The sequence below is a fragment of the Scyliorhinus torazame genome, chromosome 4 (genome assembly GCF_047496885.1).
Source record: "Scyliorhinus torazame isolate Kashiwa2021f chromosome 4, sScyTor2.1, whole genome shotgun sequence".
Lineage (NCBI taxonomy): Eukaryota > Metazoa > Chordata > Chondrichthyes > Carcharhiniformes > Scyliorhinidae > Scyliorhinus > Scyliorhinus torazame.
In genome coordinates, this window is record NC_092710.1 from 298,814,373 (window position 1) to 298,839,223 (window position 24,851).

The window sequence follows — 24,851 nt, forward strand, 5'->3', positions numbered from 1 at the left end:
CTATATGCATCCCGACAGCTGGCTGTTCACCCTCTCCCTTTGGAATGTCCAGCAGTCGCTCCGAGACTTCCAGGACCTTTGCACCCGGGAGGCAACATACCTTCCTGGAGTCTCGTTTGTGTCTGCAGAAACGCCTGTCTACTCCCCTTACAATTGCATCCCCTATCATTATAGCTCTACCACTCTTTTGAGAGAGCAGTTAATAAAGCATATGGTATTCTGGGCTTTATTAATAGGGGCACAGAGTACAGGATCAGGAAGTTATGTTGAACTTACACCTCCGCTGGAATATTGTGTACAGTTTTGGTTGCCACACTATCAGAAGATAGTGTTGGCATTGGAGAGAAAGCAGACGAGGTTTACAAGAATGGTTCCAGAGAGGAGAAACTTCAGTTCTGGGGATAAATTGGAGAGATTGGGACTGTTCTTCTTGGAGAGAAGAAGGCTAAGAAGAGACTTGATAGACATGTTCAAAATCATGAGGGGGTGGATAGAGAAGATAGTAAAAAATTGCTCCCGCTAGCAAAAGGATCAAAAAAGAGAGGGTGCAGATTTAATGTGATTTTAAAAGAAGCAAATGTGATGCAGGAAAAAGCATGAGTGGTTCAGATTTGGACTGCACTTCCTGGAAGTGTGGGGGAGGTAGGTTCAATGGAGCCATTCAAAAGGGCATTACATGATTATTTGAACACAAACATCAATGTGCAGGGGTACAGTGTAAGGCAGCAAAATGGCACAAATCATGATGTTTATTTGGAGAGCCAGTGCGGTCATGATAGGCCAAATGGCCTCCTTCTGCGCTGTAACAATTCAATGACTGTGATTTAAGTGCTGGACTTTTGACTCTCAAAGGCACTTCAATTTGCTGGTGTTCAAGCCTCCTCCCTTTCCAACCTTGTAGTTGTGTTGGTTGTGGTCACAAGGCTCTCATTACAATGTAGATACAGAGCTGAGTCACACATTTTGAGTAATCTTCCCTCACCCATGAATCACATTAGCTGGAGGCTGGCATCTGTGCTGATCAGGACCTCTGAACTGTCAACTTTGAATTTTGTACCAAGTCCTGGAATGGGACTTGAATCCAAAGCCAGGACTCTGAGGCGAGAGTACTGCAAACTGAGTCCTGGATGACATGTAAAGTATTTTGATCAATGTATTGGTAGGACTACATTCATCCTAAAGGACCTATAAAATTGGTTCACTCATGAAACAGAGATAACGAAGATGACTGTCACATCTGGGGAAGATTCCGTTTGGGACTGATTAGCGTCTGATTCATGTTCCCACTGGGGCCATTATTCGGTAAGTGAATCAGGACATGCAAATAGGCCAGCATTCTGCTGGCTGAATTGAGAGCAATTCCTGACTCAGTGGGCATTGTAACTGCTTGGGCAAGAATTAGCATCAAAGAGCCTGATAGCTGGAGTTGTTTTTAAGCGCTCCACTTACCACATTCACTGCAGCCACGAAGGTGGCTCTCAGATGATCTGTCTCTCCAAGGTGGACCCACAGCTCCATGTCAGTGAGGAGAGGAGGGACACCCTCTTCCAGGAAGGGCTGCAGACTCCAGCCTGCCCAACTGAACAGGGCTGGGAGGAGGTGGCCGAGGCAGCCAGCGCTGCCAGCCTCACCAGGTGGTCCTTAAGGGTGCCTGGTGAGACCTCTGCCATGAGAGGGGCAAATAACCAGGGAGGATTCCAAAGGTTCTAGAATCCCTACAGTGCAGGAGTCCATTTGGCCCATTGAGTATGCACTGACCCTCCCCTACCTAGGTCCACTTCCCACCCACCCCGCCCTATCCTTGTAACCTGTAAATCCCTGGACACTAAGGGACAATTTAGCATGGCAAATCCATACTAAAAGTGCACTGCATGAAACCAAAGCACCTGGAGGAAACTCACGCAGACACGGGGAGAATGTATGAACTCCATACAGGCAGTCACCCAAGGTTGGAATCAAACCCGGGTCCCTGGTGCTGTGCAGCAGCAATGCTAACCACTGTGCCACCGTGCAGGTGTCCTTTGATTGGAGAGAGCTCTGTTGATCCCCTGCTTCCTCTGCAGTGGGGCAGTGCTTCTGAGGAGTTCCAAAACCAGGTGGGCCTCTGATTCAGCTTGGCCACGCCCATCCCCTTAATGATACAACTGAGGTATAAGGGTTTTGTAAGGGCCACGAAGAATTCAGCACGAGTTTTAAGGATACAAAGTAATAACATTTATTTACTATAACATATATACATAACAGTAGCAGTAACTTCCCTTGCTTCATACTCCTTCCTGCTGGTTCCTGAACTGGCCAGCTTTATTTATACTCGGAGTTTACTAGTGGTTTCTCCACCCCCCTCATTGGGGAAGCTCATACTCCCACAGGATTGTGGGATAGTCATTAGTCCCCAGCCAATGGTAAGTAGGCAGGTTATAACAAAGGGTTTCCAGGGGGGTGGCATGGGTGGGCTACCAGATGACCAGAGGCTCTCTGAACATTCAAAGGGCAGAGTTAGCACTCAGCAGTGTGAGCAGCCAGGCGCCTCTAAGTAGGGGTGCATATAAAACACATACTGCAGCAATGGTTGTCTGAACAAGGCCACTCCGGTCCCAAAGAGGCACCCGAGTTCATGGACTTGGCACCAAGTTGCTGCCTGCTACTACACCGGACCGGGCAGCCAGCCCCCAGCAAGCCCGACAATTTTAGAGGCTGCCTTACTGCAGCCATGGAGCCCAGGACCCGCTTCTGAATACTTGCACTAATTTGCGCGCGCGAGACTTCTGCCTAAGAGGGGTCGAGCATCATGCAGAGGTGGTACATGAAGTGTCCAAGCTACTAATGATGTTAAAATCCATGCAAATGATGGTTTTGGATGTGGGGCTCAAACTTCAATATTGTCGCCAGCAAGAGAGTGGGGCATGGTTTCCGAATCAGCACTGGGCGCAAAAAGGATTTTTTTCCTTATCATGTGATTCTATGCTCGAACATGCTACTTGCTCCCCGTCACAAAGCAGAGAATCTAATCCCTCGTCATCAAAGCAGCTGCATCAGGAGCAGCTCTCATGCAAGAATATGAGTGCTGAATCCAGTATAGTTTCTGTGTTCAGCTTCATTACTATCCCATGGGCAAACTAGAAGAAAAGTAACAACAGGATCAGGAGAAAGAGAGAGAGAGGGAGCAGGAGCGAGAGAGATGATTTTTTAGCTACAAATCTGAAAGGGAATCCAACACCTTAAAGTGCAGTGCAAGTTTTCAACTAAAAGGGGAGAAAATAATAAACATAATCTTTTATTATTGTCACAAGTAGGCTTACATCAGCACTGCAATGAAGTTACTGTGAAAATCCCCTAGTTGCCACATTTCTGCGCTTGTTTGGACACATTGAGGGAGAATTCAGAATGTCCAAATTACCTAACAGCATGTCTTTTGGGACTAGTGGGAGGAAACCGGAGGACCAGGAGGAAACCCACACAGACACAGGGAGAATGTGCAGACTCCGCACAGATAGTGACCCAAGCCGGAAATCAAACCTGGGACCGTGGAGCTGTGAAGCAACAGTGCTAATTACCGTCCTATATATACCTGAGTGTGGAGCCTGTGATATTGCTATGGAAAGTCAAACTCATCACTGTCACTCATTCTTAACATGTCAAACACAAGCTCAGCATTATTAACTTTTAGCACAACTTTGATGACCTTTAATGAGGAATGCACTCACTGATACATAACATACAGTAAGCAAGAGCAGCTGGAGCTACATCATTTATCTTCTGATCAGGACATTGAAACAGATCTTGGGGCTAACTTTTCAAAAGGTAAATTTCTGAATGTAATAAATTTCTATAAGCATTGGATACTGTGGCCAGGAGATTTCAGTGTGGCAGTTGTTTGGAAATTTCTAGGTCCTGGTGTATGGGATCCAACATCTGCAGTCCACCATGGAGCATATTGATCCAACAGGGCAATACACAGCAGAGCCCCAGTGACAGACGGGATATCTCATAAATAAAATACTGTTGTTTTACTGTTCTTGTGTTCAGTATCTAGACAGGCTGGCATACCTTAGATAGAGGAGTTTCAGTAATTTCAATGCTCATCCTGAGTGCAATCAGCGAGCTTGCTGAGACTCATCTGCATGACGAATAGGCATCATGATATAACTGTCTACTTGAACACGTTAGTATCCTTATGCCTCTCATCATCAATGACTGTGCAGATGGCAGAAAATATGCAGCTGCTGAAGTGGTGCAGACTGCTGCTGGCACATCCGGGGCGTCAGTCTCCGAACCCCCGCCGGGTCGGAGAATGGCCGTTGGCCGCTGTGAATCCCGCCCCCGCCCCCGCCGAAGTCTCCGAAGGGAGAAAAGTCGGCGGGGCGTTAATGGCGCCGCTGCCGCGGAGAATGTCACGGGTCTGCGCAAGGCAGCCGATTTTCGGCCTGCCGATATTCTCCCTCCCGGATGGGCCGAAGTCCCGTCGACGTGATGACCGTTCACGTCGACGTGAATCAAACCTCCTTTTCATCGGCGTGACCCGGTGCTCCAGGCTCAGGCCGACCAGCGAGGAGGTGAGTGACGGCCTGGGGGGTTGGCTCTGGGCAGGAAATGGCGTGGCCGCAGACTGATTGCGTGAGGAGAGGTATGTCTCGGCTTGTGTGTGTGTGCGGCGGGGGGGGGGGGGGTTAGAGTAGACTGGGCTCCGGGGGAGTGCCGGGAGGGGGTCCGTGCCGGGGTGGAGGTTGGGGGGGGTCCGTGTTGGGGTGGAGGTTGGGGGGGTCCGTGCTGGGGTGGAGGTTGGGGGTTGGGGGGGTCCGTGCTGGGGTGGAGGTTGGGGAGGGGGTCCGTGCTGGGGTGGAGGTTGGGGAGGGGGTCCGTGCCGGGGTGAAGGTTGGGGGTTGGGGGGGGTCCGTGCTGGGGTGGAGGTTGGGGGTTGGGGGGGGTCCGTGCTGAGGTGGAGGTTGGGGAGGGGGTCCGTGCTGGGGTGGAGGTTGGGGAGGGGGTCCGTGCTGGGGTGGAGGTTGGGGAGGGGGTCCGTGCCGGGGTGGAGGTTGGTGAGGGGGTCTGTGCCGGGGTGGAGGTTGGGGGTTGGGGGGGGTCCGTGCTGGGGTGGAGGTTCGGGAGGGGCTCCGTGCCGGGGTGGAGGTTGGGGGTTGGGGGGGTCCGTGCTGGGGTGGAGGTTGGGGGTTGGGGGGGGTCCGTGCTGGGGTGGAGGTTGGGGAGGGGGTCCGTGCCGGGGTGGAGGTTGGGGAGGGGGTCTGTGCCGGGGTGGAGGTTGGGGGTTGGGGGGGGTCCGTGATGCTGGGGTGGAGGTTGGGGGTTGGGGGGGGTCCGTGCTGGGGTGGAGGTTGGGGAGGGGGTCCGTGCCGGGGTGGAGGTTGGGGGTTGGGGGGGGTCCGTGCTGGGGTGGAGGTTGGGGGTTGGGGGGGGTCCGTGCTGGGGTGGAGGTTGGGAGGGGGTCCGTGCTGGGGTGGAGGTTGGGGAGGGGGTCCGTGCCGGGGTGGAGGTTGGGGAGGGGGTCCGTGCCGAGGAGGGTGATGGGAGGGCAAATGAGTTGGTCCACCTGGCCAGGTGCCAGCCTCCAACAGTTGGACCCATGCGGTCCATGCCACCTGGCTGGGGGGAGGGGATATGGGCAATGATGACATGTCGTCGTTCCCCTCCCCCCCACCAGGCCGTCATGTTTTCAGACCATCCAGCGATGTTGGCCGCCGTGGTGGCAGCCGCTCATGTCTATGTTGCCCTGGATGAGGAGGAGGAGGAGGAGGAGCGTGCCAGAGAGGCGGCGCAGGCTGCCGCAGAGGGGCAGGCGGCAGCCGCCCAGGCTGGAGGGACACCTGACCGACAGTACGAGGAGGGGGAGGAGGACGTCGCGGCCCCACGGCAACGGAGGCACCCGAGGGCGCCCCGTGTGTACCGGCCCCGGCAGTCATACCAGGACCTCACGGACCGGGAATGCAGGAGGAGACTCCAGATGAGCCGGGAAACCGTGGCACACATCTGCCACCTGCTGGCACACCTGTCACCGCGTGGCACTGGCGGGGGACACCCTCTCCCCGTGTCCGTCAAGGTTACGCTGGCCCTGAACTTTTATGCAACGGGGTCATTCCAGGCACCGAGTGGGGACCTGTCCGGCATATCGCAGACATCGGTGCATCGGTGCATCCGGGCAGTGACAGATGCCCTTTATGCCATGGCGCACCGCTACATCCGCTTCCCCGTGGACCGGGCCAGCCAAGATGCCCGGGCCGTGGGCTTCTCTGCCGTTGCCGGGTTCCCCATGGTCCAGGGCGCGATCGATGGGATGCACGTCGCCGTGCGGCCACCTGCAGATAACAGGGCCGTATTCACTAATAGGAAGGGGACCTATTCGATGAACGTACAGGTGGTCTGCGACCACCGCATGATGATCCTGCACGTCTGCGCCCGTCACCCAGGCAGTGTACACAACTCATTCGTGTTGTCGCGGTCATCCATCCCCGGCATGTACGAGGGACGCCATCCCCGGCTGAGGGGCTGGTTGCTGGGCGACAGGGGCTACCCATTGCGATCGTGGCTGATGACGCCTATACGGAGGCCACGCAATGAGGCGGAGAACCGCTACAATGATGCCCATGTAGCGACAAGGGGAGTGCTCGAGAGGTGCTTTAGCGTGCTGAAGATGCGTTTCAGGTGCCTGGACCTCTCTGGGGGCGCCCTCCAGTATCGGTCAGATAGGGTCAGCCGCATCATTGTGGTGTGCTGCGTCCTGCACAACATAGCCCAGCAGAGGGGCGATGTGCCGCAGGCAGAGGAGGGCGGAGTGGAGGAGCAGCAGGAAGAGGCCCAGTCCTCCCCAGATGAGGGGGATGGGGGCAATGGTCAGGGCAGACGGGGTAGACACAGGCGGGTGGCTGTCCACCGTTACCGGGTGGCCCAGCGGGCACGGGACAGACTGATAGCCGCCCGCTTCACTGACTAGATGGGCGTGGGAATCGGCTAGTATGGCCACAGACCGCACACCATGGCAACAGCCGACCACCCACACCCCCACCCATCCACCCACCCAGCACCCTCACCCCCCTCCCCAACCCCACACACCCCACCCGCGTGCACACCACCACCCCCCCCAATTGCCGATCCACCGGCGGCACAACGGGCCGGGCTCACCCAGTTGCGGGTGGACGCGTGTCTATCGCAGGCCATGGAGGATGATGACAACCCGCCCTGCGATGAGCTCCTGGCTCTACATCGTTGGACTATGTCTGACCCATGGCCACAGTACCACCATCCACCCGGACCATGCCTGCATGCGGCTGTGACACTGCAGCACACGGTCCCGTCCTCTGCCCGGGGGATGTTGATGGCGGCCCAGGGAGAAGGGGGCAGACTCACCTGGGGCTGAGGTAAGACCACCCGTCACACACACACTTGCGCTCAACGTACATGACACGCCCGCACACTTTGGACAGAGCACAAAGGCAGCTTCGGTAGGTGTAACATTGACTTTAATAACCAAAGGAGTTCATGCACGTGCCCTAGCCCCTAAAACTCATCTGTGCCCTGCACCCGTGCCAACTTACTCAGTGTCTAATTGTTTGGCCTTACGGGCCCTTTGACTACGTCTACGTGGTTCCCCAGACGGTACAGCAGAACTGGAGGTGGACTCCTGTGATTCCTGCCCTCTGACACTGGATCCGTTTGGCGGCCGTTTCCTGGGGCGTCCTGGCCTAGATGGGCCAGGCTGCGGCCCGGGCGACTGGGATGGCGAGCTGCCAGCCTCTCCTGCCCGTTGCCCACCCGATGCACCTGGGACGGAAGGGGGGGGGAGTCCGAGGTGTCGCGGTGTACCGGGACCTGCCCTACAGAGGGAGCCGGGACGGACCACACCACCTCCTCCTCCCTCGGGGTGCCCGATGGCCCCCAGGCCTCTACATGGGTGTGGGATGCGAACGGACTGGCCATCCGACGCGCCCCCGACATCTGGCGCTGCCAGTCCTGGAGGCCCGTGCTGGTATCGACAGGGGTCTGCAGGTTTGCAGCCATGGAGCCCAGGGGGTTGTCAAACCCTGTCTGTGACAGTGCGACGCCGGCTCGCACATGGCCACTGGCGCCGATGCCCTCAGCGATGGCCTGCTGAGACTGGGCCATGGCCTGCTGAGACTGGGCCATGGCCTGCAGAGACTGGGCCATGGCCTGCAGAGACTGGGCCATGGCCTGCTGAGACTGGGCTATGGCGTTGAGCGCCTCTGCCATCTGGCGCTGGCTCATTGCCTCCTGTGAGAGGGCAGCCATTTCCTGGGCCACAGACGCCGCCTGCACGGAAGGCCCCAGGCCTCGCAAACCGTTCCCCATGTCTGACACCGTCGCACCCATTGCCTCCACCGCGGACGCCACCCGTGCGGTGTCAGCCTGGGTGGCACGCATGACCGGGACCACTCCCAGCTCCTGGACGCGGGTGGACTCCTCCACCTGCGACCGCAGCCGCCGCAAGCCACCCGTCACCCTATTCGCTCGTCTCCGTGTCGGTGGTTGCATCGGATCTATGTGTGGGTGTGGTAACTGCAGGAACCCGGGATCCATCTGGGCGGCAGATGTTCGCTTGACCTGGGCTGCCCTCCGACCGCCCGGTCCCTCTGCTGCTCCTACCTCCACCTGCTGTACCGGGACGGCTGTGTTGTGCGCACCAGTGAGTGTACCAGACGCCTCATCACTAAAGTGCCCAACCGTGGTGAGTGTTTCTGTGATGGTGGAGGGTGTTGGTGACAGCATTGGCGTTGTGTCGTGCTCTTCGTCCCACTCTGACTCCATGGCACTTTGGGGTGGGGGTTCGTCTCCACCCATCCACTCTGAGTCACTGTCCGGTATTTCGTCTTCCCGGGTAGGGGTGTCCTGGGTAGTGCTGTCCCGGGTAGTGCTGTCCCGGGTAGTGCTGTCCCGGGTAGGGGTGTCCTGGGTAGTGCTGTCCCGGGTAGTGCTGTCCCGGGTAGTGCTGTCCCGGGTAGGGGTGTCCTGGGTAGTGCTGTCCCGGGTAGTGCTGTCCCGGGTAGGGGTGTCCTGGATAGTGGTGTCCTGGGTAGTGGTGTCCTGGCTCGGATGTGACGGGGGCCTGTGGCTGCCCCCCTCATCGCTGGGTGGTCGCTCCCGCACGTGACGGGGGTGTCGTCTCCCTGTTGCTCCAGGTCTCTCCATCTCCCGTGGTGTGCGAGGGGCATCCTACGGGCGTCGCATGCTGGAGGGTCCGGGTCTCTCCGTCTCCCGTGGTCTCCGAGGGGCATCCTGCGGGCGTCGCATGCTGGAGGGTCCGGGTCTCTCCGTCTCCCGTGGTCTCCGAGGGGCATCCTGCGGGCGTCGCATGCTGGAGGGTCCGGGTCTCTCCGTCTCCCGTGGTCTCCGAGGGGCATCCTGCGGGCGTCGCATGCTGGAGGGTCCGGGTCTCTCCGTCTCCCGTGGTCTCCGAGGGGCATCCTGCGGGCATCGCATGCTGGAGGGTCCGGGTCTCTCCGTCTCCCGTGGTCTCCGAGGGGCATCCTGCGGGCATCGCATGCTGGAGGGTCCGGGTCTCTCCGTCTCCCGTGGTCTCCGAGGGGCATCCTGCGGGCGTCGCATGCTGGAGGGTGCGGGTCTCTCCGTCTCCTGTGGTCTCCGAGGGGCATCCTGCGGGCGGTGTGCATCTGCGGGGATGGGTGCCTGGACGTTTGGTCCTGCGATACACAATGAAGCATGCATGGTTAGACATCAGGCAGTGATCAGGTGATACGGGGGAGGGGGATATAGGGGAGGGGGGATATGGGGACGGGCTGTTGGTGGCTCACTTGCTTGTGGGCCCCCGACCTCTGCATCAGCAACCTCCCGGTCCTCAGGTCCGCCAGCCAGTTCCAGGGCCCTTTCCTCGTGTACGGTCAGTGGCCTCTCATCAGCGGGCCCTCCTCCAGTCCTCACATGCTCCCTATGGTTGTGTGCGCGCTTCTCCTGTGGGGGGGGGGGTGGTGGCAGGGGTAAAAGGCAACAGTGTTAGGCAGGTATATGAATGCACGCCATTGGTTGCGCGTGCATTGCAGAGGTTAAGGTTAGGGCTGGATTCACTTGGGGATATGGGGGATATGGGGGAGGGGGGATATGGGGGAGGGGGGATATGGGGGATATGGGGGAGGGGGGATATGGGGGAGGGGGGATATGGGGGATATGGGGAGGGGGATATGGGGAGGGGGGATATGGGGGAGGGGGATATGGGGGATATGGGGGAGGGGGATATGGGGGATATGGGGGAGGGGGGATATGGGGGAGGGGGGGATATGGGGGAGGGGGGATATGGGGGAGGGGGGATATGGGGGATATGGGGAGGGGGGATATGGGGGAGGGGGATATGGGGGAGGGGGGGATATGGGGGAGGGGGGATATGGGGGAGGGGGGATATGGGGAGGGGGGATATGGGGGAGGGGGGATATGGGGGATATGGGGGAGGGGGGATATGGGGGAGGGGGGATATGGGGGAGGGGGATATGGGGGAGGGGGGGATATGGGGAGGCTCACCCTGCCTGCTCTGACGAGGTCATTCACCTTCTTGTGGCACTGGGTGCCTGTCCGTGGTGTCAGGGCCACAGCGGTGACGGCCTCTGCCACTTCCCTCCACAGACACCGGCTGTGGCGTGGGGCAACTCTGCGGCCGTGCACGGGATACAGGGCGTCCCTCCTCTGCTCCACCGCGTCCAGGAGCGCCTCCACATCGCGTGACTCGAACCTCGGGGCTGAGCGACGGCCAGCCATCCAGTCGGGTGTTGCGGTCGGGTGTTCTGGTCGGGTGGGGGGGAGCTGCGCGGCCTTATGAGCCGTCACGCCGTGCAGCGCGTATGACGCTGCACGGCGTGAACCACTGCGCAAGCGCGGATCCCGTTACGTCGCTGCTAGCCCATTTCGGGCCGGAGACTATCGTCCCATTTTTATGACGTGACGCAAGTGGGATTTGCGCCGTTTTTTGCGCCGATCGGCGGACTTTCCGCCGATAACGGAGAATTTCGCCCCTGAAGTCCTTGCTCAATTGCCACAGGTCAATGGCCATCACTGTCTCAAGAGTTATTAACTGAAACATAGTCAGCTCCTATGCTCCAACCACTGGGGACATCTTACAAGATATAAAAATAATAAATGCAAGAGAAGACTTTTAATCTATCTCATCCATCTGTCTAATAACCTTGAATTTGATATGCTGAGGGGCAAGCTTTCTAGTTTATTCTTGAAACATAATTGGCGGGATTCTCCGTTACCCAAAGGCGATACCTTGTGCTTGAATAACGTATATCAGTGTTCTTCAAAGTTGGCGGCGCGACACGCGGGTGGGTCGCGGGCGGGTGTCGGGAGGGTCGCGGAGCCGTTGTCCACGGCGCTCCCAATCGCGCAAATCCCTGCGCAGCAGTCGGCTTTTCATAACGCCGGCTGCAAGCGGCCGCGAACATGTTAAAAAAAATTTTTTGGCCACATTCATCGTGCGCGCATGATGATCGGCGCGCATGCGCATCATCGGGCACACATGTGCAGTGTAGCCGCTATTTTTTTAAACGGTTGCAGCTTTTTGTTTTACAAGTTCTGTAGTGGTTTTTATTCATTTATTCATTTAATTTTTATTTTTTTCATTTATTTTATTCATTTTATTTTTTTTACAAGTTCGGGAGGGTTTTATTCATTTTTTTCATTTATTTTACTCATTTTTTTTTTTTTACATGTTCGGCGGGGGTTTTATTTGATAAAATTTTACAGGAAAAAATTCAGAACTTGGGACAGATGGAGACTCCATACTTTCCGACACCAGAAGGCTTCACCTTCATCCAACAGGTTTCATTGGAGGAGCGTGTACGAGGGCCAAAGGGACCCAAAACCATTTCCTCCATTTTTGTCAGCAGCAAACAAGGTTAGAGAAAATGGTGGGTCGCGCAGGTCGGCCAGCGTGGGTCGCGAAGGACGGCCGGCATGGGTCGTGAAGTTCGGCCGATTGGTAAAAATGGGTCCCCGGAAAAAAGGTTTGAAGAACACTGATGTACATGGAATTACTATTTAATGGGCTGGATTCTCTGTTAGGTGACAACAAAATCGCGAAACATGATCGGCTCTGACACCGAAATCAAGGCTGATGCTGGCTTCACGCCGAATCGGCATTCTCCAGCCCCCCCAAAAAAACTCCGAAATCGTGGTGCCCGCCGTGCAGCCTGAAGGTACAGTATGCATCTCATTACCGGTCCAGACGACCGATTCTCTGGCGCCTCAGCGATTCAGCGCCTCTCATGGGCCAATTTCCCGAAGGCATGTTTCTAATGTGGTATAAAAAATCGTGAAACTGCCGTGCTGGCTGAGGGAGGAAGTAAGAGGTGGCATGGGGGGACTGAGGGCTCCCGGCTGGGCCACCGGGTGTGCTTTCTGTGAGGGGGCTGCCAGGGCCGGGAGAGGGCGCGGGCAGGGGCCGGGGGGGGGGGGGGAGAAGGGGACAGGCTGAGCAGCCGGGGAGCCCCCATCAAGACAGGGGCGTTGCCCAGGCAGGGACCGCCATCTTGCTGGCCATCCACACCGGCCCCTGGGTCCACGCAGTGACAACTGCTGTATGGATGCCCAACGACCTTATGGGTGCCCCCCCCCCCAACAGCACCTAACCCAAACGGCAGCACCCACCGGGGGACCACCCAGGACCACGCCGACGGCAGACCCCATTGAGGGCAGTGCCATCCAAAGGTGCCCCTGGCAGCAGGTACGCGTGCCAGGATCGGGGGCACTGACGAGGTCCAGGTGTGGGGCTTACGTGGTTGGGGCGCGCGGTGACAGCAGGGACCACCGTGTAGCCCATGGTACCTGGTTCGGCACGGGTGTATACGCCACGATTACATGTTTGCCTTTCACCCCCTGCAGAGAATTATGGCTCTTGGGCATCAACCTGCAATATTGGCCGCCGTGGCTGCTGCCCTGCGTGCAGCCCTGTGGCAGTGTGAGCGGGGGCGGCTCAGAGAGGAGGCGGAGGCTGCAGCAGAGGAGAGGGCTGCAGAGGGGCAGGTGGCAGCCGCTCAGGCGGAAGGCCGCTCGCCCTGCCTTACGAGGAGGAGGAGGAGGTGCGTAGGAGGCGCCGGATAAGGCCACGCGTTTACCGCGACCACATGTCCTTTGTGGACCTTCCGGACCGGGCATGCAGAAGGAGACTTTGGATGAGCAGGGTGACAGTGCAATCCATCTGCCAGATGATGGCATACTTGGCACCACAGGGGGAGGACACCCGCGCCCGGTGTCCGTCAAGGTGACGGTCGCCCTGAACTTTTACGCAACGGGCTCGTTCCAGTCGCCGAGCGTTGATCTGTCCAGTATCTCACAGGCATTGGCGCACAGATGCATCCGTGCAGTCACCTACGCTCTGTATGCCCAGCGGAGCGACACATACAGTACCCTGTGGACCGCGGCCTCCAGGATGCCCCAGCAGTGGGCTTCGCTGCCATCGCCAGGATGCCCCAGGTGCAGGGGGTCATCTCTGTGGTGCATGTCACCCTACGGGCACTGGCGGATAACAGGCCCCTGTTCATCAACCGGAATGGGTACCATTCGATGAACATCCAGGTGGTCTGTGACCATCAGATGTGGATCCTGCATGTCTGCGCCCAATTCCCGGGCAGTGTACATGAGTCTTTCATCCTGGGGCACTCAGTGATCCCTGACATGTTCAAGGGACACATCCCCCGGCTGCGGGGTTGGTTGCTAGACGACAGGAGTTACTCATTGCGGTCGTGACTGATGACACCTATACGGAGGCCACAGACCGACGCGGAGACTTGGTACAATGATGGCCATTGTGCGACCAGGGGTGTGGTCGAGTGGTGCTTCGGGGTCCTGGAAATGTGCCTCAGGTGCCTGGACCGCTCTGGAGGGGGCCCTCCAGTAAGAGGCAAGGAGGGTCGGACGCATCGTGGTGGTCTGCTGCGTCCTCCACAATATAGCCCAGCAAAGCGGCGTTGTGCTGGAGGAGGATGAGGAGGAAGGGCAGGCCTCGTCAGACGAGGAGGATGATGGGGAGGGGGACAATGAGCGGTACATGGGGCCTGGCCAGGCATGGGAGGCCGCACAATGTTATCGCCAGGGCCAGCGCACGGGACACGCTCATTGAAACACGTTTCACAGACTGGGAGGGGGTGGGGGAGGGGTGTTCACTGGCCAGGTCACCTCCCACACCACTGAACACCCTCACCTCCCACACCACCGAACAGTCTCACCTCCCACACCACCCGCATGCACACCACCTCCGTTATATATACCTGCCGTTCTACGAGCTGGGGCACTGGCTTGGGAGACAGCAGGTCTGGTCCATGGCATGGAGGATGATGACAGCCCACTCTGCGATGAGCTCCGAACTCCACATCGTATGACAGTGTCTGACTCATGTCCACAGTAGCACCTTCCACCTATGTGATCCCTGCATGCGAACTGGCCAGTCCATCACACGGCCCTGTCGAATAGGCTGGGGAGGGGGTGTTACACGGTGCACTCATTGGGCCTCACCTGTCCCCCACCCCCACTCCCAGTGGCCAGCACTGACCCCCCCACACCCATCAGCCAGAGCACAGAGGCAGGCTTGAACGGTGTGAACATGTGTTTATTGTGAACAAATTAAACAGTCTATGCCCTAGCCCCTATAACTAAGCTGTGCCCTGCATCCGTGCCAACTTTTTGGCATTACGAGCCTTACCACTATGCCTTGGTGGTTCCCCAGATGGTACAGCAGGAGTGGAGGCGGCCTGGTGTGTCCTGCGAAGAGGGTCCTGTTGGCTCACATCTCCTGTGGCGGCCAGGCCTGGATGGGCCCGGCTGCTTCTCGGGCGTCCGTGGTGTGGTTCCTGCCCACCCTGTTCTGCCCACCGCCCACCAGATTCATCAGGGACAGGTGGGAGGAGTCCGAGGTGCTGCGGTGTTCCGTCACCTCCCCTGCGGGGGTCACCTGCATGGGCTCCATCACTTCCTCCTCCCTCGAGGTGCTCGATGGACCCCGGGCTTCTCAATGGGATAGGGGTGCGAGCGGAGCCATCCACCGAGCCCACCCCCCCCCCGCCACCTGGTGCTGCCAGTCCTGGAGGCCCGCTCTGGTGTCGACAAGGGTCTGAACGTTAGCGGCCATGGAGCACAGGGAGTGGCCCATCTCCATCTGGGACTGCAACACTTCACTCTGCGACTGTGCCACTACAGGTTTTCCAGGAGCCCGGAAGCCATCTGGGCGGCAGCTGGTTCCTGGGTCCAGGCTGCCCTCCAACCATCCGGCTCCTCGGCAGCACCTACCTCCACCTGCTATAATGGACCGACTGTGTGGTGCGCTCCAGATTGTATCCCAGGAGCCTCGTCACTAGTTTGCCCAGCCAAGGTGATAGTCTCTGAGATGGTGGAGGGTGTTGGAGACTGCAGTGTCAGAAAATCAGTGTCCTCCTCTGACCCTAGCGCCGGGGTCTCCGGCTAAGGGCAGGTTCTGGCTGCTCTCCCCATCGGTGCTCTGCCGTCTGGGGGGCACCGGCTCTGGCACTGGCTGGGGCCCCCGGATGGGTCGGGCCCACCTCCGGCAGGTCCTGTCAGACACAAGACGGCATGTATGGTTAGACAGCCGAACGATGGTGAGGCATGAGGGTGAGGGCTGAGGTGAGGGAGTGAGGGGTGGCGGGGTCCGGAGCATGCAGCCCAGGGGTTTGGTAGCTAATGGGTGGAGGGTGGGGGGGGTCGGGTTACATATGTGCGAGGGTAGGGGGGCTCAGTGCCAGGGGCACAGCGCTGCCCACTCACCCTGGCCGCCCGAAGGAATTTATTCAGTGATGTGCAATTTATTCCTGCACTGGTTGCCAGTCTGACAGAGGCTCCCACCTCCGCCCATGCATGGCGAATGGTTGCATCTCAGGGCCTTCCTCCCGGGTCGGGGTTTCGCACCAGCCGCCTCTCCTCCACGGAGTCAAGAAGGGTCTCCAGTTGTGCTTCGTGGAAGAGCGGCGCTACTCTCTTTGCGGCCATGTTGGCTGCGTCGCTTGTGCGTGGGAGCATGAGAATCCCTTAAACTGTGCGGCAATCACGGAACCGGCGAATCCGCCGCCATTCCGCATCCAAAGTTTTGTGTGACGCCTGTGTTAGCCCCATTTGGAGTGTCTGAATGCCTTCACCTGTGGCACCATTTTTGCCGTAGTGAAACTCCACAGTTTTCACGACGGTGTCAACATTCAGAAACGGAGAATCCAGCCCACTGGGTCCAAACTGCCCAAGCTTGGTTTGAGGATTCTGTCTGCAGAAGCTCCCCTTCTAATACCGGGTTCCTCTCTCTCCCCTGAAGGTGCTGAATAAGTTTAAACACATATGATGACCTCATTAAATGTCATGGTAAGCACATCGTTTGTCACAATGGACTGAAATGTTTCACAAATGTGGAATGTGTAAAATGCTGCTATTTCAGATTTTGGTAGGTTTGCTATTTTAAACAAAAAACTACTATTTACGAGTCGACTGACCAGGTTCTAGTTCCGGTTCTGCTTCTGCTGGAGGCACAGGTTCCAATTTGATTTCAGGTTCTGGTTCCGTTGCCGATTCTGATTGAGGCACATTTTCAATTGGTGATTGTTGATCAGGCTCCGATTGAACTATTTCTGCTGAGGGCTGTGCCTCAGGTGTCAGTATGTCTGATTTAGATAGGGTAGGCTCATTCATTTCTTCATCAGCTGGAAGTGAAATGCAACAGTTGAGTTATTATGGAGCAAGCATGATTGACTTTTCCTGCCTGTTACTTTTATGTATTTGTAAATCAACAAATATATTGGTATCAGACTAAATTGATAAATTAAAAACAATTTGTCAACATTTTCACGATGTAGATTTTTTTTAAATTACAAAATGTCACAGCGACATTGTGGTACAGAGGGAGATTGTTTGGCCCATTGAATCAATGCAGACTCTGTTACAACAGGGATTCTTAAACTATAGTTTGCAACCTACAGTTGGGTGGCAGGGTGAACAATTGGGGGCACAGGTTCTCTCTCCTCCATGGTGATTATGGTGCACAGAAGTTCTGGGATCAGCTCTGAGCCTCCTTGACATGCGCACACCCTGTATTTTCCTTGCCTTGATCTGGTGGATGTTGCTTAATGAAATCAGCTCCTATGGTTACAATCAAAGTTTGCAAACTGAGAGGTGAAAAAAACATTCCTCTCTGACTTACAATTGTATTATTCCTTGTGTCTGAATAAAGCTCGTAGTCTTACAGTTGAAGTAGATGCTTTATTTGTATGAGTTTGTTCTCTCTCCAGTGCTTAGGCTATGTTACATCTGAGCTGCCTGTCTGTGTCCTGCTCACCAGCTGCCGTTCCTGTAAAGTGTCCTGACTTCCTGTTTTTGTTCTGGTGCTCCCTCTAGTGGTTACTCAGTTGTAGTGTATTTAAATTAACCTCTTGTGTATATACAGTGATGCATATCTCCACAACAATGACTCCCCCTCCCCCATCCCTCAACTCCTTTCTCTAACAATCCAAACTCCGTTCTAGCAGGTCTGGAAGCCTCAAAGTGCGCTTCAGCCAAATAAGTACTTTTGAAGTGTAGTCACTGTTATGATGTAAGAAATATAGCGGCTAATTTGCATGCATCAAGTTGCCACAAACAGCATTTAGATTTTGGTTTATTGTCACGTGTACCAAGGTACAGTGAAAAGTATTGTTCTGCGTACAGTCCAGACAAAGTTTTCCATACATGAAAAAACATAGGACATACGACAGATACACAATGTCAACACATAGACACAGGCATCCGGTGAAGCATACAGGAGTGCAGTACTACTCAGTAGAGAAGATGTGTGAAGAGATTAGTTCAGTCCATAAGAGGCTCATTCAGGAGTCTGGTAACAGTGGGGATGAAGCTGTTTTTGAATCTATTAGTGCGTGTTCTCAGACTTTTGTATTTCCTGCCTGATGGAAAAGATTGGAAGAGAGAATAACCAGGGTGGGAGGGGTCTTTGATTATGCTGCCTGCTTTCCCAAGGCAGCGGGAGTTGTAGACAGAGTCAATGTATTCACAACTCTGTAGTTTCTTATGGTCTTGGGCTGAGCAGTTGCCATACCAGGTTGTGATGCAGCCAGATAGGATGCTTTTTATCGTGCATCTGTAAAAATTGGTAAGTCAATGAGGACTAGCCGAATTTCCTTAGTTTCCAGAGGACGTACAGGCACTGTTGTGCTTTCTTGGTCGTAGCATCGACGTGGGTGGACCAGGACAGATTGTTGGTGATGTGGACACCTGGGAATTTGAAGCTGTCAACCATCTCCACCTCAGATCCGTTGATGAAGACAGGGGTGTGTATGATACTTCGCTTTTTGAAGTTAATGGGCAGCTCCTTAGTTTTGCTGACGTTGAGGGAGCGATTGTTGTAACAGAGCGCCACTAGATTCTCCATCTCCTTCCTGTACTCTGACTCATCGTTGTTCGAGATCCAACCCACTACGGTTGTGCCATCAGCAAACTTGTAGATGGAGTTGGAGCCAGATTTTTCCACACAGTCGTGTATGTGTAGGGAGTATAGTAGGGGACTAAGGATGCAGTGTTGCGGGGGCCCAGTATTGCGGAGGATGTGTTGTTGATTATCCTTAATGATTGTGGTCTATGGGTCAGGAAGTCGAGGATCCAATTGCAGAGGGAGGAGCCAAGTCCTACGTTTTGGAGTTTAAAAATTTTTTAAAAATAGAATTTACAGTGCAGAAGGAGGAGTTTTAATATGAGCTTGGCTGGGATTATGGTGTTGAACGCAGAGCTGTAGTCAATGAATAGGAGTCTGATGTAGGAGTCGTTGTTGTTGAGATGCTCCAGGACCAAGTGTAGGGCCAGGGAGATGGTGAACCCTAACGGAGGAGGGATAGAGCTGAAGGGATTACCATTCAAACAAACCCAAAACAAATTTCGCTACCTGGGGATCCAGATAGCCCATGACTGGACACAGATTCACAAGTGGATTCTGACCAGTCTGGCAGAGGATGTTGAAAAGGACCTACAGAGATGGGATGCACTCCTGATCTCCCTGGCAGGGAGAGTGCAGACAATCAAAATGCACGTATTGCCGAGGTTCCTCTTCCTGTTTAGATTCATGCCGATCTTCATTACCAAAGCCTATTTCCACAAAGTGGACAAAATGATCATGCCATTTGTGTGGGAGGGCAAGAACCCAAGAATCCCTAAGACAACACTGGCAAAGGAGGAAAAACCTGGATGGTGTGGTCCTGCCGAACCTAGAGTATTACCACTGGGCAGCCACAGCCAAGAGGGTGAGGGGATGGTTTTGAGAACTAAACACGGAATGGATAAGGCTAGAGGAGTCCTAGCCCTCACCACTGTAGCACTCCCGTCGCCCCCAACAAGGTACATGTCCTGCCCAGTGGTGGTAGCCACGCTGAAAACATGGAAACAATGAGACAGCATTTTCGTTTAACCGAGGTGTCTCCCCATGGCCCCCATCTGCAGCAAACTCAAATTCCCGCCAGCCATGCTTGACCACCTTTCAAAAATGGAGACAGGACAGGGAACGCTAGCGGTCATGGACTTTTACACAGGAGACAGACTCACGACCTGGGATGAACTGACAGAAGACCTGGACATGCTGACAGGACAGGAACTCAGACACCTCCAAATTAAACACTTTCTCCGCAAGGAGATATCAAGATATCAGGGCCCCAAGAGACATATTACTGGAGGAATTAATAAACACGGACAGTAAAGAGGGGGGACACTGTGGGAACATATATGGATGGTTACTGGATAGTGCAAGTCTACTACTGGACGAAGTCAGATGAAAATGGGAGGACAAATTGGGGAAGGAAGTGGGTTGGGGACTTGGGAAGGAAGTGGGTTGGGGACTCTGGAACGAAGCACTGAGTAGGGTCAACTCCACCTCCTCCTATGCCCGGCTAAGCCTCATGCAGTTTAAAGTGGTGCACAGAGCTCACGTAACCAGAACCCAAATGAGCAGGTTCTTCCCGGGGTGGAGGACAAATGTAAACAGTGCCAGGGAGGCCCGGTCAAACACGCCCACATGTTCTGGGCATGCCCCAGACTTGTCGGGTTCTGGACAGCCTTCTTCAAGGCCATGTCCAAGGTTGTGCGGGTGGAGCCATGCCTGAGAGCGGCAGTCTTTGGGGTATCGGACCAGCCAGAACTACATATGGGGAAGAGGGCTTTTGCTTCCCTAATCGCATGCCGAAGAATCCTGCTCGGCTGGCGATCAGCAGCATCACCTATAGCTGCAGACTGGCTGCCAAACCTATTGGAATTTCTCCACCTGCAGAAGATCAAGTACACCATCCGGGGACTTCAACAAAGCGAAGGGGCATTCATCAGCCTGTTCCAAGACCTGTTCGAGGCAAACAGCGATTAGGAAGGGGGACAGGGGGAGAGAGGGAGGAAGACACACACAAGGGAAATAGACAGAGGAGGGGGAGGGGAGATGGGACCCCATGGGGCCACAGAATGGAACATGGGAAAAGGAGAGGAGAAGATGGGCCATGCAGCCCCCCACCCATGACAAAAACTAACAACCCCAACAGAAAGAAGCGGATCGCAGTGTGTGGCACTCAGGGCAAAAGTCAACACTAATAGGGATAAGCTATCAACGAGGGAAAGGGAGGGAAGGTAGGGGTGCGTGAGGGGAAAAGGAGAAGGGGGGGGGTTGGGGGGAAGGCCATGTGTAAAAAGTGTTGTAAGTAAGAAACAACTTTATTTGTAAATATCTGGCACGCTTGAGCTTTTACTCTGTAAAAAGCAGAAAATACCAATAAAAATATTTTTAAAAGTGGATTGGGGAGGCTGATTTTTGGCATCTCAGGGAAACAAGGGATATGGGAAAGTGGATCGAGGCTACTGATCAGCCAAGATTGCACTGAATGGCAAAGCAGGCTCAAGGAGCCTATGGCCCATTCCCGTCCCTATTTCTTACATTCCTAATTTGAATTGAGAAATTTTAAATAGGAGTAGTAAACTGTAAGTCGAAGTTGAAGCTTTTTCAACCTTTGGATTTCACGAGGATCAAATGTACAAGTTTTAAAAATTTGTATGGGTTTATAACATATATTATTGTGAAATTTATTTAATTAAAGTAACATACCTTCATTTTCCCCTTTCGTCTCCTGCGATTCCATCTGTTGGCTTTCTGCTTCTCTTGAAGCTTCTAACATGGCTTGTCTATGGAAACAGTACATGATATTTATTATCTGCTTTGAGGTCAAGAACCTCATTTATATGCATTAATATATAATTATAGGGCTTCCCCGCTGTATTATTCCTTCGCCGTGGGGCACGTCTCCAACATTTTTTTCTTCTAAGTGTTCGACAATATGGTGAGAATAGCCACTGTGGCACTTTTTTCACCTGAGCCAGCACTTAGAAGAAAAATAAGATAATTCCACCTAAAGAGCACTTGGATTTCCAAGGTGCTACATCAAAGGTTCTCACACAAGGGGCGCAATTCAATGGAAAAACATCTCCAGTTTAGCGGGGTGTTTCTCAGCGGCTGCAGCATTCTGGTTGGCAAGCTGTGACTGGTGGAGTGCCACAGGAATCAGTATTGGGGTCTCAACTATTTGCAATCCATAGTTTGCACTGATCCTCCAAAAGAGCACCCTACCCAGGTCCATTACCCCATCCCTGTAACCTCACCTAACCTGCACATCTTTGGACTGTGAGTGGGAAAACAGTACCTGGAGGAATCCTGCGTAGACACAGGGAGAAAATGTTTAACTGTAGTTTATTTACTGACGGGCAGGGGGCACTCAGCACTGCGCTGCAAACTCAGCATTACAAACACCCACGTAATTATTTAAGCTCTTCAGTACTTCTTTAAAGGGAATCACTGTCACGGGGAAGTACTTTACTTCTAAAGCACCCTTTCGAAAAACTTTCAGAAACCTGATGATCTTCTGGGGGAGAGGAGCAACTTCAGAGATCTTCCACATGCTAGCTGAAAAGGTTGTGCTGTTGATGGATCTGGATTTGGATTTGGATCTGTCTCTATATTGTGGTAGATCGAATCGGGGCAGGACCTACTCAGTTAATGGTAGGGTGTTGGGAGAGTTATTGAACAAAGAAATTCAGGAGTACAGGTTCATCGCTCCTTGAAAGTAGACAGGGTGGTGAGAAAATCATTCGGTGTGCTTGGTTTCATTGGTCAGAACATTAAATACAGGAGTTGGGACGTCTTGTTGAAGTTGTACAAAACATTAGTAAGGCCACACTTAGAATACTGTGTACAGTTCTGGTCACCCTATTATAGAAAGGATATTATTAAACTAGAAAGAGTGCAGAAAAGATTTACTAGGATGCTACCAGGACTTGATGGTTTGAGTTATAAGGAGAGGCTGGATAGACTAGGACTTTTTTCCCTGGACCGCGGGAGACTTAGGGGTGGGCATAGGTAATAATAATAATAATAATAATAATCGCTTATTGTCACAAGTAGGCTTCAATGAAGTTACTGTGAAAAGCCCCTAGCGCCACATTCCAGCGCCTGTTCGGGGAGGCCGGATCAAGAATTGAACCCGCACTGCTGGCCTTGTTCTGCATTACAAGCTAGCTGTTTAGCCCACTGTGCTATAAGGTAGATAGTCAACATCTTCTCCCAAAGGTAGTGGAGTCTAAAACTAGAGGGCATAGGTTTAAAGTGAGAGGGGAGAGATACAAAAGGGTGTAGAGTGGCAATTTTTTCACATAGAGGGTGGTGTGTCTCGAACGAACTTCCAGAGGCATTAGTAGAGGAAGGTACAATTTTGTCTTTTAAAAAGCATTTAGACAGTTATATGGACAGGATGGGTACAGAGGAATATGGGCCAAATGCGGGCAATTGGGACTAGCTTAGTGGTAAAAACTGGGCAACACGGACAAGTTATGCCAAAGGGCCTGTTTCTATGCTATAAACCTCTATAAAACAAATTCATATTTCCCGACCTAATCTCTGCTTGCATTGATGTTCTCCCTCCCTCGAAGTCCAACATACTGCTCAATGTACTCTCTCAACCATCTTCGTACTCATAATATACTCTTCCCACTTGCACTTGTCTCCACTACTGTCCCGGCACCTAACCTTGCCTACTCCTTCTGATCACCTCCCACCTATATCCACCAAGAATTCCAATCCCAACCTCTAAGGCACTGTCTGAATTTGGTGAATCTAGTGATGATATCAGAATATTTGCAGGTAGGGGCAGCATGGTGCCATAGTGGTTAGCACTGTGACTTCACAGCGCCAGGGTCCCAGGTTCTATTCCCTGCTGGGTCACTGTCTGTGCGGAGTCTGCACGTTCTCCCCGTGTCTGCATGGGTTTCCTCCTGGTGCTCTGACGTACAGGTTAGGTGAATTGACCATGCTAAATTGTCCCTAGTGTCCAAAAAGGTTAGGAGGGGTTTTTGGGTTAGGGGGATAGGCTAGAGGGCTTAAATGGGTCGGTGCAGACTCGATAGGCCGAATGGCCTCCTTCTGCACTGTATGTTCTATGTCTACAGTTTCTCTTTCTTGCACTTCCAACTCCAATCTTCACGTGGAAAGTACAGAAAAACACAAACGACTAAAATCACACAAGAGAAAAGCAGCAGTAAGAAGAATTGTATGTGAAAATTGATCTACTCACTTATCAAGTTTACTTTTTTCTGCCAGTTCTTTAAGTCTATGTAACATCTTGACTTCAATCAGATCTTTATTCAAATTATACAATCTGTTCAGCAGGAAATGTCCTAATAGTATAAAGAAGAATTTGAAACTTTTATTAATCAGGATCGCAACCCCCCTCGTCTTCGAATCAAGCCCCGAATGAAAGACCTGACAGACCCAGCCCTTTACATAGAACATAGAACATAGAACAATACAGCGCAGTACAGGCCCTTCGGCCCACGATGTTGCACCGAAACAAAAGCCATCTAATCTACACTATGCCATTATCATCCATATGTTTATCCAATAAACTTTTAAATGCCCTCAATGTTGGCGAGTTCACTACTGTAGCAGGTAGGGCATTCCACGGCCTCACTACTCTTTGCGTAAAGAACCTACCTCTGACCTCTGTCCTATATCTATTACCCCTCAGTTTAAAGTTATGTCCCCTCGTGCCAGCCATATCCATCCGCGGGAGAAGGCTCTCACTGTCCACCCTATCCAACCCCCTGATCATTTTGTATGCCTCTATTAAGTCTCCTCTTAACCTTCTTCTCTCCAACGAAAACAACCTCAAGTCCGTCAGCCTTTCCTCATAAGATTTTCCCTCCATACCAGGCAACATCCTGGTAAATCTCCTCTGCACCCGCTCCAAAGCCTCCACGTCCTTCCTATAATGCGGTGACCAGAACTGTACGCAATACTCCAAATGCGGCCGGACCAGAGTTCTGTACAGCTGCAACATGACCTCCCGACTCCGGAACTCAATCCCTCTACCAATAAAGGCCAACACTCCATAGGCCTTCTTCACAACCCTATCAACCTGGGTGGCAACTTTCAGGGATCTATGTACATGGACACCGAGATCCCTCTGCTCATCCACACTTTCAAGAACTTTACCATTAGCCAAATATTCTGCATTCCTGTTATTCCTTCCAAAGTGAATCACCTCACACTTCTCTACATTAAACTCCATTTGCCACCTCTCAGCCCAGCTCTGCAGCTTATCTATATCCCTCTGTAACCTGCTACATCCTTCCACACTATCGACAACACCACCGACTTTAGTATCGTCTGCAAATTTACTCACCCACCCTTCTGCGCCTTCCTCTAGGTCATTGATAAAAATGACAAACAGCAACGGCCCCAGAACAGATCCTTGTGGTACTCCACTTGTGACTGTACTCCATTCTGAACATTTCCCATCAACCACCACCCTCTGTCTTCTTTCAGCTAGCCA

At 53.7% G+C, this 24,851-nt stretch overlaps 1 protein-coding gene across 3 annotated transcripts in view; it reads right to left on the minus strand.

Annotated features, from left to right (window-relative positions):
* ak9 (adenylate kinase 9) overlaps positions 1 to 24,851 on the minus strand; it is a 544,334-nt gene that overhangs the window by 278,512 nt on the left and 240,971 nt on the right. For all 3 annotated transcript variants that reach the window (XM_072499993.1, XM_072499992.1, XM_072499994.1), the window contains exons 18-20: positions 23,592 to 23,694; positions 21,077 to 21,153; positions 16,455 to 16,661 (exon numbers count right to left, since the gene is read on the minus strand). In XM_072499993.1, the coding sequence (XP_072356094.1) occupies positions 16,455 to 16,661; positions 21,077 to 21,153; positions 23,592 to 23,694 (387 nt within the window). The remainder of the gene's footprint in view (positions 1 to 16,454; positions 16,662 to 21,076; positions 21,154 to 23,591; positions 23,695 to 24,851) is intronic.